The sequence below is a fragment of the Vigna unguiculata genome, chromosome 6 (genome assembly GCF_037176805.1).
Source record: "Vigna unguiculata cultivar grain cowpea cultivar isolate G323 ecotype 2 chromosome 6, ASM3717680v1, whole genome shotgun sequence".
NCBI classification, from domain to species: Eukaryota; Viridiplantae; Streptophyta; class Magnoliopsida; order Fabales; family Fabaceae; genus Vigna; species Vigna unguiculata.
Window position 1 is genome coordinate 35,746,156 of NC_140797.1, and position 17,338 is coordinate 35,763,493.

At 27.0% G+C, this 17,338-nt stretch overlaps 1 protein-coding gene across 1 annotated transcript; it reads left to right on the forward strand.

Annotated features, from left to right (window-relative positions):
• The first annotated feature begins 8,654 nt into the window (after positions 1 to 8,654).
• NPC1 (non-specific phospholipase C1) lies at positions 8,655 to 12,160 on the forward strand. Its single transcript, XM_028076243.2, has 3 exons — positions 8,655 to 9,850; positions 10,853 to 11,029; positions 11,553 to 12,160. The coding sequence occupies exons 1-3, from the start codon at positions 8,770 to 8,772 to the stop codon at positions 11,870 to 11,872; spliced, it is 1,578 nt and encodes a 525-aa protein (XP_027932044.1). The 5' UTR covers positions 8,655 to 8,769; the 3' UTR covers positions 11,873 to 12,160.
• The last annotated feature ends 5,178 nt before the right edge of the window (positions 12,161 to 17,338 follow it).

Genomic DNA, 17,338 nt, shown 5'->3' on the forward strand with positions numbered 1-17,338 from the left:
CATATATTGGTAGTCGGTATGATGAAGATATTGGTTCTTAATTTTATTTTGATTGTCATCTCATAGATTACTTCAAAAATTATTCAAATATTTGAATCTTTAAAAATATTTTTTTTTCTTTTTTACGTGAGTTAGTGAGTCAACCCACTTAATCCACCAATCCGTAGAGGATTGAGCCGGATTGTAAAATTTTTTGCTCACCATAAAGTGAGTCGAATTGGACTCTTATTTTTAACCCGGCTAGTGACCAGATTGGCTCACTTTTAACATATCTACTTGTCTTATCACCATTCAAACGTATTATTAAAGTGATTATAGTAAGATTTTTTTAACTAATCTATTTCAAAAATATACAATAGAAGAAGAACAAACAAATCTTGAAAACCAAAATCACCCTAAAGTAAACGCTAAATGTAAAAATAGCAATGATACTTAATTTGATCGTACATCAAAATACTCTTAAAATCATTCACGTCTTTTAGTCTTCTAAATAATATAAAAAGTATGGAATACTGATTATGCCAATTTTATCTAATAACTTATTTTATTATTTTGTTCAATAAAAAAATTCGTATAAGATATTATTACTTTTGTTATTTGTAAAATTAATAAGTTAGAAAGTATCAAAATATAAATATAGAAGTTTAATATTTTATTCTTAATATTTTACATCTTATATCTATATCCATCTTTATACGATATTTTTTTTGTCTATAATTGTTTTTCTATTTTATCCTTTAAATAAAAGGTTTTTTAAAATAAAATAATTATTTTATCAATTTTATCTTTTAAATATATTTTTTTAATTTGAATGTTTTATAAAAGTTAACTATTTTTAATTAAAAAATTATGTACAATATAAATAAAAATTATTTACAATAAAATTATAAAAATTATTTATATTTAATTTTACAATTAAAATAATAATAAAAATAATTTTATTAGTTTCTATTTTCATAGGAAAAAGTGGACAAAGATAAGGTACATGTCTTTTGAGTAATACAAGTAAAAAGAGTAAGAGATTCACGTAAAGTTAATTTTCAAATTAATAATTTTGTAGTTTTTTTAAATAACAGAAAAATATGAGACATTGAATAAGTCACAATTTTTAAATTAATAATATATTCAAATTTTTTGAGAGTAAGATAAGTCAAAATATCAATATCTATTTAAATTATCCCCTTTTATTTAAAAGAAAAACAACAAAGCTTTGAGATGCATATCATATAAATTTTAATCAACAAGATATTTTAATCTTTGGTAAATATTTGAAATATTATTCATGCTGATTTCAAAATTAATGATTTATTATGATATAATAAATATATGCATTTTGACCTCCACTTTCACATATATAAAGTTTTCTAGGAAACATGTTTTCTTTCTCAAAATTTAACAAAATTAAACTTAAATGTACGCCATAAATTAAAATATTTAAAAGATAATAAAACATAAAATCAAATGCAAATTTGGTTATCAATTCATCAGGATTTTGTGCGGTACTTATAATAGATACAATAATAACTCTTTTTAAAATAATATTTTAGTTCTACTTTTATTTTTTATCAGAAAAATCTTTTGGTTCTGTTACAGCTATTCAAATTTTAATATTTAATAATGAACAAAAAGAATTCTGTTCAATGCAACGTAATTCAAGTAAGTACTAATATTTTGAATTTTTGAACTCAAATGGTTGAGTAATGTCTCTATAAATAGATGTTGTTGGATGAGCACTAATATGACCTAATGGTAACACAAGATTCCTCAACCCTTTCTCCTATCTCAAAGGAGTTTCTGAAAGTAGCATGCTCTCTCTCTCTCTCTCTTTCATCTTCTGCCAATATAAAAAGTTCCATTAAGAAAGCATCCTTCAACAAGATAGATGGAATGGAAGATGGAGGCAAATCACCGTTATTGTGAAATAGGTATTTTTGAGCATGACTGGCAATATGTAATATCATATTTCATGAATGAATGATTTGCTAGTCATGTTCAAAATTACCTATTTTTCAAAGTAATGTATTAAATAAGATGTATAAAATGTTTTTTTTGTGATGATATTATTTATATTTGGAAGAGTATGATTTTATGTGTTTATGAGTATGGTAAGTGTAAGTTTAAATTTTACATTGAATGAGTATGGTTATGTGTTTATGAGTATGGTCTTGAAAATTCAAAAATGAGTTTAAGTTTCACATCCGATGAAAACCTATAAATCTTTTATGTTAAAGTTCTTGGTTGGAAGTAATATTAATCTCTTATGTAAATTGAGTTTAGGTCACATAGTATTGAGTCTATCCGGAAAGACCCACCCATCATATGGTTTAATTTGATTCCATAATTTTGTAAATTTTTTATTTCTTAATGTTGATCTTCATAATGATATTTAATATTATTGTAGGTGGCATAATCAATTGTCTCGTGATTGAGGCCAAGTGTGTCGGGTCACAATGGAATAATGACGCTAGGACTTGTGTGTTACACTCTTAAGTAAAAAAAGTTGTGTCTTAACTAATAGCTATAAATTTTGGTACCTAGTGGTAAGTGCTCGATTCTAATAATTGGTATCAGAACCAAGGTCACGAGTTTAATTCCTGGTGAGCTGTGTTCTGACTAATAGTTATAACTTTTCTCCTAGTGGTAAGTGTTCCAATTGGGTTTTGATAAATAAATAGTTATTCTTTAAGATTTTACTCTGTTTTTTCTCCTCTTTGGAGGATTTATCAAGGGAATATCGGTATAATGTTTGATTTTGAGAAGATTATATGGATGGTTATGAGATTCCTAAAAGTGCTTAGGAAAATTTAGACATATATTATAATTCAAATAAACGAGAGTTAATATTCACCTCTATTGAATAAATTATTTACATAAGTGTGTTGTGATTGAATATATTTTTAAATGATATGCTACATGTTAAAGTTTGTTACTCATTTTCAATTTATGAAATTTTATAAAAAAAAAAAATACAAAGCATGAAAACTACACTAAATTTATAATGTCAAGAGGTGACCTTTATTCCAAATTCAATCTAACAAAATTGGATTGTAAGGTATAGGTTTATACCTACTTATATATGAGGCACACTTTAGAGTTCTTTTTGGATTTTCTTCTTGATCAATTTGATAACTACGACATTATCATCATACCATCATATTGAATTATTATACCGTTGTTATGTTTTAGTTGTTTACAAGTACGTACTGCTTGTTTGATTACCACAACAACAATGTCACCAATATAAACATATTGTCGATTACTAGTTCCTAGGATTTGAGTACAACAATATCACCAATATAAACATATTGTCGATTACTAGTTCCTAGGATTTGAGTACACTGAAATTCATGTGCTATGTGATTTGAGATTGAATCATACATGAAATTAAACATAGATATGCGAAATTAAATATAAATAGGTGGATCCATAACGTGTGGAATAATACATCTAATAAAAAATAAAATATTAAACTACTTATACTTCCTATAAATAAAAATCAAATTAACTAACTTATTAATCAGATAGTTCTCATTAAAAAAATATAAAACACTTTGAACTATATTATTAAAAACATACTTTTTTTTTGTTTTATTAAAAAAATATTGACATAGTGTTTGATTTAAGAAAATTGTATGGATTGTTATTGAAAGTGCTAAGAAAAATATAAACATGCTTCGATCTAAGCTCAATATAAATAAGAAGAATTAATATTGATTTATATTGAATGAATTGGTTATTTACAAACGTGTTTATTTATAAGTTAAAACAAATGACTTTTATTATTAGTTTAATTAATAATATATTAGATCATCAGTCTTCTTTATAACTTCTATGACCTATCACAAAGTTAATCAAAATAATTAAATGAAAGGAATCGATTAAATTTTTTAAAATGTTAAAATAAAACATAAATTACAAATATTTAAATTGATAAAATATTTAAACTTAACTAAATTTAAACAATATTACAAAAGTATATTTATCAAGTTTAATTATGAGAAAATTTATAATTAAAGTATAAAAAGGATAAATTATCTTATTTATAAGTTAAAATGAATTTATGTACACCCTAAAAATAATATCTTTTGTAAATTAATATTTATACACATTATTTTAATTTATAAAATATTATTATGTTTCTTATATTTTCTTTTTAAAATTAAAGTTTTGTAACATATATACGGAAGCAACTAGGGATTTTGGGAGAGATTAAACAGGCCATTATACCTCCCAATTTTTTTTAAATTAATATATTTATATATTTGAAATTTTTAAATGTTTTAAAAAATTTTAAATTATATGTAATATACAAATAATAATTAATAAAAATTAAATTAAATTTTTTTATTTCTTTTATAACACAACATTTAATGTTAATAAATAATAGAATATAAAATAAATTATAAAAAAGAGTAAAAATATTTATATATTTTTTATTATCTATTGTGTTTATCACATATTGTACTCATTCCACTCTCATATATTTTCTTTTTGTATATGAAGAAAAAAGTAAGTTATACACAAATTCACTATTTTTATTTTTTCTTTAGTTTACTTTCATTTTTGAAGAAAAAAAATTAATTCCTTTTTGTATCACTTAATAATAAAAATATTAGTTTAATATTTAGCATTATTTTTTTAATCTCATGAGACTTTGTATATTATTTTTTATAAATATAAAAAATAATAATATACTATATTTTTTCATAATCGATTTTTGATTGTGACTTTAGTTATCATAAATTTATCTTCTAATAATTGCGCCTTTGAATTTTTTTAATTTGATTATTATAAATTATTTTTTAATCTTAAAATTAAAAAAATATTTGAATGAAAAATAAAGAACAGATTTATTTTTTAAAAGAATATATTCAACTTCTTTACATATTTGGAAGCATGATATTAATAATGTAATTGTTCCATTAGAGAACTCATTTCTTGAGGTTAAAAGAATAATTACAGATCATATTTATTTTTTGGAACATGTGACATGAGAAAACGTCTTCAAATATGCAATTGAAAGCACAGATTAGCAGATAATCACCACCTATTCCATCTCGCTTGAGCGACGAGATTTTTGAATGATAAGTACACTCTTGCAATAACATCCCTTGTTTAACTCACATTATGAGTGGTGTTATTATGCTTCAACCCTTTCACTTGACATAGGGGTCATGGCCCCCTCCCCAAATTTTTTTATATCTATATATTTTTTTATATAATTTTTTTTTAATTTTGATATTTTTAATATATTTTATATTCTATTTTTTTCGTACATCTATATTTTTTCATTTTTATCTTTTAAATACTTTTAAAATTAAAATAATTATTTTATTAATATTATGTTTTAAGTGATTTTTTTTAATTTAACCATTTTTTGTTTGACTATTTTCTAAATTTAATCATTATAAATGAAAATCAATTATAGTAAAATTATAAAATTATTTGTATTTAATTTTATAATTATAATAATAACAATAATTATAATTTTTTTATTTTTTATTATCATAAAAAAAGTAAATACAATGTTTTTATTAGTATATATATAAAATTTGGATATTACTTTTTTGGTTCCTATTTTTGTTCAAAAATATTAAATTCGTCTTCTAGTGTTTTTAGTCTTAATATGATTCCAATTTTTTAAAAAATGATGCAATTTAATCGTTTTTTGTTAATTTTTTTTTATTAAATCAAAATTTTTTCATCAAAATTGAAGTTTGAAATAATGATAATTTTCTTGTTGGTGTAATTAACATAATCCTAATATCATGAAGACCTGCCACGAATTACATGATTATTGACGAAAAACCCCGTAGAAACAAGGATGGGATGGATTGTGCGCATCCATGGTGGCCAAGGCGGCGGAAAGGTGGCTGTGGAATGCCATGGAAGAATGCCTGTGTGAATTGGAGTGTTGGAAATCGATTCTTAGTTTGTTGGAATCGATTCTTTAAGAGCAATGCATACGTGTGTTTTTGAAACTTTAAAAAATGTCTAAAAACAATAATAATAAAAATAAAAACATAACTTTTACGATTATTATTAAAATGAAAATTAATACAGAATTAAACCAGCATGTCAATAAATTTTTAACCATAATAATAATAATTAGTATCTAAATATCTTTTATACCAAATTAATTGTATTATTTATTTATTACTATTATTATTTTTTTCAAAACTATTCATTAACAGATTTATTTTTAAATTATTTTAACTGATCCAAAAATCATTTATATTACTTTTAACATAAAAAACAATTTTGTAATAATTTTTTTTATCTATTACATCACTTAAATTATTTAAAAACTTCCAAAATCAGCCGGTGATAGATTTAAATTCCTCAAAAGAAAAAAAATACATATTTTACTTTCAAATTCAATTAAATTTGTCAATTTACCCGCTCTCCTTCAAATTCAACCTATTAGTTATAAAGGGCTAAAGTAGCATTCAATCAAATAGAAACTAAAAATTTAAATATTGATGAACTAATTTAACAAAGACATAAACAAAACCAATATAATATTTATTTAGAATAAACAATAACCTTTTACATTTATATTAAAATGTTGAGGTAAAGGTATATGATTTGTTAGTGCAAGTGCCTTTCACTTTCACAATGGAGCGACTTCTGGTCCATCAAAATCCAAACAAGGAATATGCTATTGAACAACAAAATGTTCCATTCTTTGAAATATAAAAGAAAAATAATTAAAGAAAATTTTGTATTTTATTCAACAAGTCACCTCATGTCTAAACCCACCTCTTATAAATATACATCAATGACCAATTGGTTGAAAGGGTTATTCATGCGCAAACAAACTTTCACAATACTATAATACAAATGCCACTACCATATGACCAAACTATTCAAATTTGACTAATTCAAAAACAATAAATAAATAAAAAACAATACCATCTAACAAACTCTTTTTCATGTATATTTTAATATTAATTGAAATTTATTAAAAATGTATTTTTTAAAATTTTAATTGATAATAAAATGCATGTTCAAAGGAGGAGCATTTTAGAATAGTAGGAAGATTTATTTTATAAAATAGGTCATGAGTATTCTTCAAACACAAAAATAACTCGTACTAATATAATAAAGTTTAGGGTTAAATATGTTTTTATCCTTCAAGTTTTATGAATTTTAGAATTAGTTTCTTATTGAAATTTTATACTAATTTAGTCCTTCATCTTTAAAAATGCGTGAATTTAGTTCTTCATTTTTAAAAATGCGTGGATTTAGACCTTCTTACCAAAGTTTGTTAAGTCTATTTGACATTTTAAATTCATTTTATAATAATATTTGAGTTAACATTGAAACAAAAATGTGTCAAACGGTGTAAACAATTAAAATACTATCATCAAATGCGCTTCAAACGTCCAATAAATTTAACAAAATTTGGTTAAAAAAACTAAATTTACACACTTTTAAAAATAGAGGACTAAATTAGTTAAAATTTTTGGAGAGGAACTAATTCCAAATTTTACTAAAATTTGAGGGATAAAAACATATTTAACCTAAAAATTAATTTGAATACTCTATTCTGCTACTAATACGTAACTTGTACACGAATTATAAAAAAAACGTATTAGATTGTCTTATTTTATTTAAGAATTTAATGAATATTGAAATACTTATATATTTATATTCATTAATTTCTTGTTGACTTATTTTAAAAAGTTTTACTTAAAGGGTCTAGGTTTACGTTTCTAAAAAGGACACGCGTATTAATTAGAATTAAGAAGTAGGGTGATGTGACTTTATAAAACTCAATGTAGTCCAAATTAAACTACAATTTCAGTGCTTTGGAAATAATATTTATTTTTAAATAATCAATTTGGTAATGAGACTTTCTAAAGAGCTGATGATGATGTAAATTTGGAAGATTAAACTAAGATTTATTTTTCCGACATTATTGAAATGTTAAATCTTGGTCGGTTGAACTATTCCTCTTATTTTGCACAAAAAAGTGCCTATTTTTATAACATTACACAACAGTATCACACATGATCAAATTATTTTTTACAGAAATTTCAATTTATACATTTTATTTATTTATTTCAAAGATTGGCGGCATACCTTATCAACTAAATATCTGGAGTTGAATTAGGTCCCTTTTTACCGAACCCTAACAGCGCCAACGATGACTCATTTTTTCTTTTTCGTTTTCTTAACGAAATTTGAATATTTTTTTTCTACACCCATACTTCATTTCATTTCACATATTTTTTCAACATCCAAACAATTATAAATTCAACAAATTATTTTGAATTCAAAAAACTAAACCTAAATTTCATTTCAAGATTATTAATGCATCATTGTCATCTCCTTTTTTTTATTATTTTTCTCTTGAATTTGAAATAAGACTTGAGTAATCTTTTTTTTCACAAAACAACAAAACTACGATGGTCATCACATAATTTTTCCAAGAATGTATTGTTTTCGATTACGCAAGTTACTCTCTTTTCACATCTGTCATATTTTTTTCTTTTATAAAAAAGTAAAAATAAAATTAATAAACAGATAACATCTCATTCAGTTTTAAAAAAAAAGCTCCACAGCTTTGGGTGTTTCGTAGAAAAGCAAAAGACAAAGACAGGAACAAAAGATCCTAAATTTGAAAGCACATCCAATGCAGTGTCGTCTTTTACTTTATTACCCCTCACTCACCTCTTAATTAAGTAACTTAACAGCAACTCCTTTATGACCTCAACTACTATAACTTTTTCTTTCACTGTTTTCTAACTCCGTTCACCGGAGATGGGTCTCCGGCGGGTATCCATGTCTCTTTTCCTTCTCTTCCTCCTCGTCTCCGTCAGCGTCGGAAAGAAGCACAAATTCTCCGGTCCGATCAAAACCGTGGTGGTGATAGTGATGGAGAACCGCTCCTTTGACCACGTCCTTGGGTGGCTCAAACCCTCGCGCCCGGACATCGACGGCCTCACCGGCACCGAATCGAACCCTCTCTCCGTGGAGGACCCCGCATCCCCCGCCGTCACCGTCTCCGACGACGCTCTCTTCATCGACGTCGACCCCGGCCACTCCTTCCAAGCCATTCGCGAGCAAATCTTCGGATCGAACGAGACAACCCTAAATCCGGCCCCTATGAACGGCTTCGCGCAGCAAGCCGAGACCATCCTCCCCGGCATGGCCAAAACCGTCATGAGCGGCTTCAAACCGGAAACCCTCCCCGTCTATACGAGACTGGCCACCGAGTTCGCCGTTTTCGACAAGTGGTTCGCTTCGGTTCCGGCCTCGACCCAACCGAACCGGTTCTACATCCACTCCGCCACCTCCCACGGCGCCATGAGCAACGTCCGGAAGAACCTCGTCCTCGGCTTCCCCCAGAAAACCATCTTCGACTCCCTCAACGAGAACGGCCTCACCTTCGGCATCTACTACCAGAACATCCCCGCCACGCTCTTCTTCAAGAGCCTCCGCAAGATCAAGAACGCGGTGAAGTTCCACGACTACGCCCTCAAGTTCAAGAAGCACGCCCAGAGGGGGAATCTCCCAAACTATGTGGTGGTGGAACAGAGGTACTTCGACGTGGAGGTTTTGCCGGCCAACGACGACCACCCCTCGCATGACGTGGCGGAGGGGCAGATGTTTGTTAAGGAAGTGTATGAGATTTTGAGGAAGAGTCCTCAGTGGAAGGAGATGGCAGTGTTGATTACGTATGATGAGCATGGAGGGTTTTACGATCATGTGGCTACGCCGGTGGAGGGTGTCCCTAACCCTGATGGGATCATTGGAGCTCCACCCTATTACTTTGGGTTTGATAGGTTGGGTGTGAGGGTGCCCACTTTTCTTATCTCGCCTTGGATCGAGAAGGGTACTGGTATGTGATCGAAAGTTTTGACCTTTTTCAAGTTTTGTTGCTTCATTCAGATTTGAAATGATTGGGGTTTGCCTGAAAAACTGATTTTTTTTTTTTTATAATGATTTTCATGCAAACTTGAAAATTGCTTTGTTCATCTGTTCTAGTGTTCAGGGAACAACGTTTATTGAAATTTTTGAGCTTTTGTGGTTGCATTGGAAATTGAGATGATTTGGGTTTTGTCTGACTTTAAAGAGCTGTTTTTTAAATTATATTTTGAATACTATTTCTAGAAGGAGTGTTTTAAAAATCCGAAAAACGGAAATGGGTAGATTTTTTTCGTCTTGTTTTCAGGGAACAAATGTTAAGAAAATATATATGTGATTGTGGGACAAAACTTTCAGATGTGGATCTGATTTACTCAAAACTAGATGAAATCTCAGCCATTTTTTTTTAATTTAATAATTTTAATATATAAAAGTTTGTAAATGTGTTGAGACAAACAAATTTTAGAAAACAGTAGTCAAACAAGGTCTTGTGCTGTTAATGAGTTCTGTTTTGGTTTTATGGATTCAGTTTGTTGAATGTGCTTTGGCTTTGTTGGGTTGCCAGGGGATTTTGACTTCGTGCCGAGTGTGTTTTTGTTGTTGGACTTGGAATTTCAGTGCAGTTTTTATAGAGTACATGCCCGTGTTGATGTCATTTTGGGTCTTGACATAGAGTTAATTGGCCAGTAGGTGGGTACTGATATTGGAGTTTTGAGACATAATTTTATGAATATACTCACTTTTGCACTTGATGGAGTTATGTGTGTGTACCGTTATCAGTATTAACGGGAATTTTTTTTGTATTACTTCAAACTGATGTACTAAATTATGCTCCTGTGTGTACTTGTGTAATATGCTGAAAACTGGTTTTGGTAATCTTTGTGTATACTGTAGTTCTCACTTCTCAGACAATCTATGCTTGTAGACTTGTGAGTTGTAAGATAATTAGCTTATTGCTTGAGGCCAAATTTTGCAGTGATTCATGAAGCAGAGGGTCCAACCCCATATTCTCAGTATGAACATTCATCTATTCCCGCCACAGTAAAGAAGCTTTTCAATTTAAAATCCAATTTCTTGACAAAGAGAGATGCATGGGCTGGTACCTTTGAAAAGTACTTTCACATTCGTGACACTCCTCGTAACGATTGTCCAGGTTTTCATCTACTTCTTCGATAGTTACATTACGTCTGATTCCAGCATTCTTGGAACTCTGTTATGGTAGCAATCAATGCACTTTGAACTAATATATGCTTTGGGGAATTCATTTGTATTCAAAAGCTTTTCCAAGCATCCAAATTAAGCAGCCTTTTCCTGACCAGAAATGATTGTGTGTGAAAATTTGGTCTATCACCAAAACCTAACTTCATATTAGTATATAAAAGCTTCATAATTTGGTGTTCTTTTGACAAGCAAGCCATGCTTGAATGCAGTGTTGGAAATTTCCTATGTCTTTCATGGTAACTGCATTGAGAAAAACCTAGTAAGTTGCCACTTTTGTCTGTATGTAAACCAGATTTGGAAGTATATTGAAACACCAACCATGTGCATCCAAAATAGAGAACACAGTTTTTTTTAATCTGTTATTTCGCATTAAGAACTGTTTGATGCAAATGATATGCTTATTTCATGCATTATGTTTTTAACATTATTTCCATTATGGTTATATTTTTATACAGAAACTCTTCCGGATATCAAGACACTAAGGGATCATGGACCAAGAGAAGACTCGAGTCTTTCAGAATTCCAAGTGGAACTGATCCAGCTTGCATCACAGCTGAATGGTGATTATGTACTGAACTCTTACCCGAACATTGGTAAAACTATGACTGTGAAAGAAGCAAACAAGTACGCAGAAGATGCAGTGAAGAGGTTTGTGGAAGCTGCAAAAGCTGCTCTTAAAGCTGGGGCTAATGAATCATCGATTGTCACAATGAGGCCTTCCCTCACAAGCAGAGTTGCAGTGGGAGATAACCCAAAACATGTAGAATCATACTGATTCTTTCACACACCACTGTAAATATAGTATATATATATTTAGCTTATTCAATATAAGGTGTAAGAAAAATAATATTGAAATTATTAGAAGTATTTTCAGTTCAAGAACAATTAGCCAGATAATTCATAGATTCTGTTCATCATGAACAGTAAGTCAGTTATTGATCACCAGTTGATTGTTCTTAGTTGAAAAGAATTTTACCTAGAATAGTTGTATTTCCTGTAAACTATTTTTAAATATGTACTAATACTTATAAAGAGGAATCCTAGCACTAATACTTTATATATATATTCTTAATCTGTTACCAAAAATCTATTGGAAGTTACAACTTTTTGTTATTTTTTGTCTTTTTTTATATATTTCATGATTTCATTTTTTCACTCCAATTTTTTAAAATGATTAATTTATCTTTTCTATTTTATAAAATTGGAGGTTTAATTTTTCTTAGATTGTTCAAAAGTTTTTCAAATTGAAGAATCTAAAATAATAATTCAAGTTTCAGTAATAAAATATGTAATCTCTCAGATTTTATAATCCATTTTAAGAACTAAATAAACTTCAAAATGAACGATCTATGAAATTGAGTTTCTTTTTTGTTTTGTTTATTTCTTTTGTAAAAGAATTTGTTTTCTCGTAAGTTTGTGCCTAAAAATTTAGTTTGATCCTCTATGTTTTTATTTTTTATTTTTTAATAAATTATTTTAAGTGATGACATATAATTATTAAATTTTGAATGTCAATCCAACTAAAATGTCATATCTTATAATGATCCTTAATATGATTATTTTTAAAGTTTCAAATTGAGAAATCTATCAACATAATTAAAAATTGTAAGTTTGATAATTTAGTATCTTTTTTAATTTTTGAATTTGGTCACTGGAATATTAATTAAATAAGCAATCAATTCTACTCTTTTTTTACAACTTTGGGCACGTGTATAGAGATTTTTTTTTTGTTAAATTATGGTTGTGTTCTCTAACAAAATATCAATCACGTCTTTTTGGTAACGAATATGATCCTTGTCATGGAAAATTTAATGCAATAATGTCATTCTCATTGGTACTGGACTAACAACTTTAAAAATATATGTATTTATTTGTGATTTTTAATTTTTTAATTTTTTTAAAATTAAGAAAAAAATTGTCATGTATCAAATTGATATTGTATTTTGTGATAATTGTCAATGTCACGTCAAATGTCAATTATCTTAGTATTAATTTGTTTCCTGTATTTTTATTTTATCTCAAAATTTTAAAATATAAATTAATTTCATCACTCTCAAAATTAAAATTAAATTTAATTTTTATATAAATATTATATAAATATTTTTATTAAAATTATTATTCTTATTAGTTTTTTTCTCTCCTTATATTTTACACACTCATTAATATTCACCTCTCACACTTTAGGGAATAAAACACGAAAATATCAGATTTTGAAATCCGGTAATTTTGAAATATGATTTATGTAGATTTCACATCTCGAAATTCAATTAAGAAAATTATCGAATTTCGAAATATAATTAAAAAAATTTTAAATTTTAAAATCCGATTAAGATAATTATTGAATTTTGAAATCCGATCAAGATCATTATCGAATTTTGAAATTCGATAAACGGATTCCAATAAGATGATTACAGAATTTCAAATTTTATATATGTATATATATATATATATAATTTTGATTTTATATAATGTATTAAAAGAATAAAAAAAATATGATTAAAAAAATTAATACTAAATAAATTAAAATTATATATATATATATATATATATATATATATATATATATATATATATATATATTTATTTATTTATTTTATTTTTATATAAGATATGAAGAAACCTCCTTTTTCTCTTTGAATTGTTGCATATAATAAAAACTGATGCGATTAATAATTGTTATTTATAGATAATCCTTCATGTGCACAACTTTCACTCTGACTTCAACGTATATCGTTACATGACAAAAGTAAAATCATTCATTATTTTGTTATTATTATTATTATTATTACATTATAAATAATCCTCATAACAGACACCATTTTGTCAGCGAAAACTTGATTCTTAAAATCACATTAACACGGAGATACAGAAATGGCAAAAGCTTCAGCATTGTTTCCTTGTTTGATAGTTTTATTTCTCATGACATTTGGAACAGGTATTCCTCTTGTTTAATTTTCTTTATTCATTATTTTCTTTAAGAAATCATTAGGGTTCTAATAAAGGGTGAACAAATTTTGCAGAGTTTGCTGATGCATGCGACTTTAAGTGCAACACTGCAGATGATTGTGGAAATTTACACTGCTTGTTACCATGCTGCCTTTGCAAAAAGAGATGCGAGAATAATTGCTGCTTTTGCGATTGTATGGCAAAACCTGGTCAAAATGTGTTGAGAGAAACTTGAATTCACTTTCAGATGTTGTTTTTATTGTGAAATATGAATGAGATGTTGGCTTATTTTATATGTGAGTAAGTGTGTTTATTGGCCTTTTGAAAATATAAGTAACATTTTATGCTATTTATTCTCTAAATAAGATTTAGCATCATTAAATATATTACAATTCAAATAATTTAATTTTATACTTTAGAACAAGTATTAAAATTTTGAAACCTTACTAAAATTCTAATGGCTAAGCTAAGCCTATGTTTGGATCTATATATTCAGTATTAAAATGGGACGATAATAATAAATTTGCATAATTGTATATGTGTTTGGTTTTGAAAATTTGTGACGGTGAGTTGTATGACAAGAAAGGTCCAAGAAATGCACGATGAATTAGAAAACACTTAAACCCTATTCTAAAATAATTAAAAGAACTTTGATTTTATATTTGTAGAGGTAGACTAGTCTAATAACAACATAAGGGTTCAAATGAGTGGACGTGATAGGAATGGTGAAAGTGACGATGAATGGCCCATTGGTGATATTGTGGTGGAACTCTTAGAAAGTGTTAGGAGGGTTTATCCTTATCTTCTAAAACTCACCGTATTGTATAGTTTTACACGTCCATATTTCATTGCGTACTCAGAAAATGAAGCTTGTATTAAGGTAGAAATTTTTTCAATGACAAAAAACTATATATAAATGATTTTTGTTTATGTATTAAAATTATATTTAAACGTATATTTTAAAATTTTTATTAATTAATTAATATTTTAATTAGACAAATTAAAATATTTATTATATTTACATATTGAATTATTTTAGTATAATTAATAATCGAAATTTAATTTGCAAAAGTTAATTATTTACTTTACAATATTATTGTATAATTTTATTTTTAAAATTATATATATATATTAAGGTTATTTTTAATCATATAAATATTTTTAAATTTTAATTTATTAATTAATATATTTATTTAAAAATTAAAATAATTATTACATTTACGTATTAAATTATTTTATTATAATTAATAATTGCAATTTAATTTGTAAGAATTAATTGTTTATTTTATAATATTATTGTATATTTGACTCCTTAAAAGAGTATAATATAGAAAACTTAGACTTTTAAAATCTTTTATTTTAACTTTTAATTTAATCATGTAAAAATTTTAATTATTTTTTTACTATAACATCCATTTTAGTAACATGAAGCTAATAATGAGATATTTCACGATAATATTCATGATAAATAATTCAGAGTGTAAAGTATATTAATATAATTCTACAAAAGATAAGACTGTAGAAATATAACATTTATATAACCATACTAAACCAACAAAACTCTTTACAAAAATTAACCACTACTTATGCTCCCAAGGCCTCCCATAACTCTAACTGATGGCTCCTTATCATCTGTAAACTTGCAACTTCATATGTTCACACTAATAAGGTGATCATTGCAAAAAGAAATATACAAACACACATAAGACAAACAACACAAGATGGTAAGCTAATTTGCAAAAGAAACATCATATATTTATAAAACATGTTATATCACAAAACAATGCAATCGAAACAATCCACTATATATAAACCATATAATCAAATACTTTCCTAGACTCAATTATCCGAATACGTGCATTGATATCATATCCACTGGAGGGTGCACTTATGGTGGCATCTACTACTCTACAAAGCCCTTGCAAATGGGTTTCACCCTACCACACAAGAGGTTAATCCCTTTCGCGCCTTAGGCCAAACAAAGCTCATAGACTAGGACCTTTTACTACTCTTCTCTAAATAACACATTCTACTATATTTGAGTGTGAATGATTATTAGAACGTCAGAATATCTCCTTACTTCAATCCATACATCAATTCATAAACTACAAGAACGTCACTATATAATCTTTACACGAGATTCCTGGAATTATGCCAAACACATACAATGCTCATATCCATTAACAAGCCCACAGAACAAACAACAACACAGACACTCAATGGTGGCGCTCAATGCTAAAGCTTTTGCAAAAACTGATGCTCAACGGCACCTTATGGCGCTCAACGCCAAAGCATTCGCAAGAAGTGACACTTAGTGCAATGGCGGAACATCATATTGACGTAGGAGAGCCACGGCTCCCCCAAAATTTTTTTGAAATTCTTTTTTTATATATATTTAAATATTTTTTAAATTATAATTATATATTATTTATATTAAATTTATATTATGGAAAATAATAATAATAAATAAAATAAAAATTTAATGGAAACATTGATTTATAAAAGAGATTAGGGTTTTGTTTTTACTATAAGATCTTTTTGTCATGTAAGTTATTATGAAAGTATATGAAGAGAAAAAAAATACAAAGAGATAGACGGGGAAATAGAAATTGGAGAACACATAGATTGAGATTGAAATATACATTTTTGCCTAATCTTTCACATATCAACGTTAGTATCTTATAATGATTTATGTATGTTAGATTTATGATTCTTCTTAGTATGTTTATCCCAAATTAGTATAAACCTTATTATGATTTCAGGGATTCTTTTATGTATGGACCTTAATTATAATTTTTCCCAAATTAGTATAACCATTAATTATGAAATTTAGGGATTTTGTGTTTTCTTGCCTATGGTAAATTTTTTAAAGTTTTGAATTTATACATTGTTGTTTATTTAATTAAAGTGGTATGAGTTTTTTTATATTTTGCAATGTGATAATTATGAGTTGTGAATATAAATTTATCATTTTCTAAATAGTTGAAAGGTGATAAATTTATATTAGAAAGATTATGATAAATGGTAAAATAATTGATTCTTTTTTTAAGGAGGAAGGTTTGTCGTAAAGATGAAAAAATGCATTAATTAACTAAACTTGAAAATTTTCATGAGAACCAAGAATAAGACAATGAAAAACAAATCTCTAAAGTTCTTAGAGTTACATATAATGAATTTAAAAATTCATTAGAATGTGATCCTGGAAAAACGTCCTTAAATTTCTCAATACCCACCAAATCAAATTGATGAGATACGAAGGACTTATCTAAAATGGTATTCATGGTTTGGTATCATG

What these genes read in the sequence shown, in the direction of transcription:
- NPC1 (XM_028076243.2), top strand. Translation starts at nt 8,770, where the DNA reads ATGGGTCTCCGGCGGGTATCCATGTCTCTTTTCCTTCTCTTCCTCCTC. An exon ending in TTGGATCGAGAAGGGTACTG is followed by an intron (nt 9,851 to 10,852) that starts GTATGTGATCGA and finishes CAAATTTTGCAG; the next exon opens with TGATTCATGAAGCAGAGGGT. An exon ending in TCCTCGTAACGATTGTCCAG is followed by an intron (nt 11,030 to 11,552) that starts GTTTTCATCTAC and finishes ATTTTTATACAG; the next exon opens with AAACTCTTCCGGATATCAAG.